Source organism: Onychomys torridus, unplaced genomic scaffold (genome assembly GCF_903995425.1).
Source record: "Onychomys torridus unplaced genomic scaffold, mOncTor1.1, whole genome shotgun sequence".
Lineage (NCBI taxonomy): Eukaryota > Metazoa > Chordata > Mammalia > Rodentia > Cricetidae > Onychomys > Onychomys torridus.
The window spans coordinates 126,831-130,889 of record NW_023411746.1 but is presented as its reverse complement, the minus strand read 5'-3'; the positions used below and the strand labels follow the sequence as shown (position 1 = coordinate 130,889).

At 37.1% G+C, this 4,059-nt stretch overlaps 1 protein-coding gene across 1 annotated transcript; it reads right to left on the bottom strand.

Annotated features, from left to right (window-relative positions):
* Nucleotides 1-486: 486 nt before the first annotated feature.
* Nucleotides 487-1,404, bottom strand: LOC118575333 (vomeronasal type-1 receptor 2-like). The gene has a single exon (XM_036175918.1). It carries the CDS (start codon nt 1,396-1,398, stop codon nt 487-489), a length of 912 nt encoding a protein of 303 aa, XP_036031811.1. The 5' UTR covers nt 1,399-1,404.
* Between the last annotated feature and the right edge of the window lie 2,655 nt (nt 1,405-4,059).

Sequence of the window (4,059 nt, the reverse complement as noted above, 5' to 3'; positions counted from 1 at the left end):
GTTGGAAATGATCACTGAAGAGTATTTCTGGTCCTAGAGCATGCTAGTGCAGCTGTCATCAGACAAGGGCCACCAGAAGTACAATTTATGGTCCACCATGATGTCAGTTTGCCTTGCAATTAGAGTGTGGTATACACAGGTGTCTATCCAAAAACAGGCAAGATTCCTTGAGAGTATAAAAGCCACAAGAAATTCAGCTCTATTGGCAAAAAGTTATTGGCTTCTTTGCACATCATATGGGCAAAGGAAAAATCCACTATCTGAAAGTTGAAGACTACAGTGCAAAAAATACAGTATGATCGTCAGCTGATGCAGGTTTCTAATTCAACCATCTGACAAAACTCCCATACTCATTTGACTAGTCTTATAAAAACAAGATGATAAACCTTAACTTTCTTTGTTGATTTCATAAGGTGGTAATTGAGTAAAATTTGTATGACAAGACAAAGTAATATTTTACATAGTTATAATAAAATTAGGAGAAATTTATTTTCTTAACCATATCATACTGAATAAAGACAAAAATGAGTAATGTCTCAAAATAACAAATGGTACAAAACAGGGAAAACAAAGAGAAGTGAGGCGAGAAGTGTACACCAGCCACCAACTCTGATTGTACAACAGAGCAATGTAGCCCCGCGAAATGGTGGAGAGCATATAAAAAGCAAGAAAGGTACACAACAGGATAAGGATGTTCTGGGTCGCTCTGGACTCAGGAAAGTTTCTCCTGGAACCATGATAGTTGTGGATATATTGAACCCTCCTCTTGTGTCTGTAGAGTATGACAATCATGGAGGCACTGGACCATGTGATGAGCACAGCAAAAACAGACTCAGGGCACATCACCAAGGCTGCATAGAGTGAGTCACTGATTTCATCACGCCCTACAATAGAGCAATATCCAAAATCTTGACTTCTTTTCATATTTTTGCTGTTCATTTTGATAAAATTGTGCACAAGGAAAATGAACCGTATCACCATGTAGAAGACCCAAAATAGGGAAATGGAGCATTTAATGTACTTTGAAGCTCTGACTTTATTGTCATTCCAACAGGATTTCCTGGGACTGAGGGTCATGGCCTGGAAGACACTCAAGAGGCAAGTGGTGCCAATGGACACATTTCGAGCAAATCCTTGAATGTACAGTAGGAGGTCACATGCAAAATCATTCAAGAACTGCCTCAATCCCCAAACTGCCATTGTTTGGGGTACTCCTGCAGAAAGAACAACTAAGGTATTGGCTGCGATTAAGTGCATGAGAATCAAATCTGTGGGCTTTAATGTGTATTCTCTGTGGTAACGTACTAGGTAGTCGAATATAAGAAGGAGATTTCCCAGAATTCCAGTGGTAGTTTGTGATAAGAAAATGATTCTGATTGCCAGAATCCAGATATCCATTCTGTGATTCAGTAAATACCTTTATGGATATAGGCACACTGTTTCTTAGTTCAAATGAATTATGGCAAATGATGGTAGCCAGGCATGTTAAAAGATGCCATTAACCCATGGAGCTACAGAGAGACTGAACCTGAGAGTCCTTGAAACTCAGGAGTTCAAGGCCAGCCTAGATAACATAAAATACCTTACCACCAAAATTTTGCCAGGAGTAGTTATTTTCCATGTTTGTTACTTTGAAATTTCTTATTACTTCAGATGGCAAGTGTTGGTAGAAAAATAGCCACCAAGTCTCCTAGAAACAAAACACTCAGGGTGATAGGATGTTGCCCCATTTGAAAAATATTACAGGCAGTGTAAACAAACTGGACATAAATCTTTCAGAATGTACCGATATATGTTGTACATGAAATCAGCTTTAAGAACAGCCACAAAACTTAAATAAAGCAATATCTTTTACAAACATAACATTATTATTGATTACTTGGAGGTTTCACATAATGTACCCAGATCAGAGTGACTTCCCTGTTATGCCATGTCCATCCTCCCTTCCTTGTGATCTCCCCCAAAGAAAATAAAAAACAAAGAAAAATACTAAGTCCAATTTGTGTTGTCTATATACTCAATGGATCATGGTCACTTTTCTTTATTAAAGTAATTCTTAATGTATATCTCACCTTAAGTCCAAAGATATTAATGAGAAATGTATAATACCACTAAAATCTATAGTCTTGTGATAGGGCAAATGTTCTCCTATTTTTTTCAACTGGAGATTCTTAGATTTAACGTGAAATTGGCTGTACCTTTTCTACCCACTCCATGATAATTACCTTGGGAATGTACCTGACCCTCCTCTAGATAGTGGGGGCTGAAATGCCCCAGCTAACTACATATTTTAGATTCTGTAAATTGCTTCATTGCTTTGTTTTCCCCCAGGAAATTGCTAGCCAGAATGATGATTTTCTAAATTATTTGCCTTTACAAGCTCTGTGTAAAGTGTATTCCTGGCAGCTCTGGGAGAAGTGTTTCTCTCTAGGCAGTCACCAAGGCTCCTAAATACAAACTCTGAATATGGACTTTGGTTGGGCTCTGAGGTGTTTTGGTCTTTACCCCACAATGGTCTGAGATAAGAAAAAAAAATTTTAAGCACAAAATGTAGTAGAATGGTATTTCAAGTGACACATTACATCATATTGAGTTATGAGCTAGCAGTTATGATAAGCCACACCTCAGAGACACATACACCTGTGAGCACACTCAAGTCAGGACTGCTAGCAAGAAGGGAAAAATCTGTTGTGATGAAATCTCACTGAAAATACAACAGAATAAAATAAGCAAAATATGCTAGGAGAAATTGAAAGACGATGGACAGTGGTTGTGCATGCCTTTAATACCAGCACTCAGGAGGCAGAGGCAGGTGGATCTCTGTGAGTTTGAGGCCAGCTTGGGCTACCAAGTGAGTTCCAGGAAAGGCACAAAGCTACACAGAGAAACCCTGTCTCAAAAAACAAACAAACAAACAAAAAAGTCACTACAGTCTATTCTCATGAGAGAATCTGTCTGCAAACCATTTCTAAATTGGGTGAGATCCCCTTGCAGAAGGAGACAGTATCAGCTGTGAATCAGCACCTTGCTTAACCATGCAGCCCCAGGGAGATCACTGTTGCCTCTCACAATCATCTGTCAATCTAGAGCTGGGGTATAATTGGCAATGAAGCCTAGGATCAGAAGAAGTTTTGACTTCACAGCTTCTAAACTAGAAATGTGTGTTTATGTGGGAGTGAGTGTGGGTAGCATCCAGGAGACTTGAAAGAGGTCCATGAGGATATTTCAAAGTGTTTTCAGAATGGTAAAACATTGCTTGTGTTTGGAAAGTGAAGGAAGAAATTGTGTATATTGGACTGCATAAGCTGGAATGAGGGGAGAGAAATCGGGCAAGTGGAAGATTTGAGCCTATAAAAATATAGTAAGTATGAAAATGCTTCAAGGAAACTTGCTAGTTTGTAACCTAGCAAAACATAAAAGTAAGCAACAATCCAAACAAAATTACAATCAATAAAAAATAAAGGAAGAAAATGTTGATAATAACAAATTTGGGGATTCCTATATAAAAGCCAAGAATGCCATGTGTTACAGTATCTGTGAATGTACTACAGACATTGATGTAAGGGACACATATGCTTAAGTGGGACAAACATAAGCTTACACACCAATAATCACACTTGAAATTTTTTCCATCATTCATATCTGTATTTAACTACTCATAGAATAAGCAATTTGTAGAATATAATTTAATTTGTGTTATAGAAGATATTTAATTTTTATAAGCTATCGTTGTATCGCTTTAATTTTTGAAATAAAAATATAATTGCATCATTGTGCCTTTATTCCCTCCAACACTTACAAGTACCTACACAAACCCTAAATTCTTGGCCCTTGGTATCTTTTTTCTTACTTGTTTTTATATGTAAAAGCATATATGTCTATGTTTTTATACTAATATATAACTACAGCTCAGTATATAAGATACATAAAATCACCTCAACATTTCAGTGTTTACAATTTGGCGCTAGACTACTTGTAGCTCTAACCACTAAAGGAAAATTTTCTCAATGCAAAAGATTATTATAAAAAATACAGCTAATACAAAGGTAGAAAACAGAA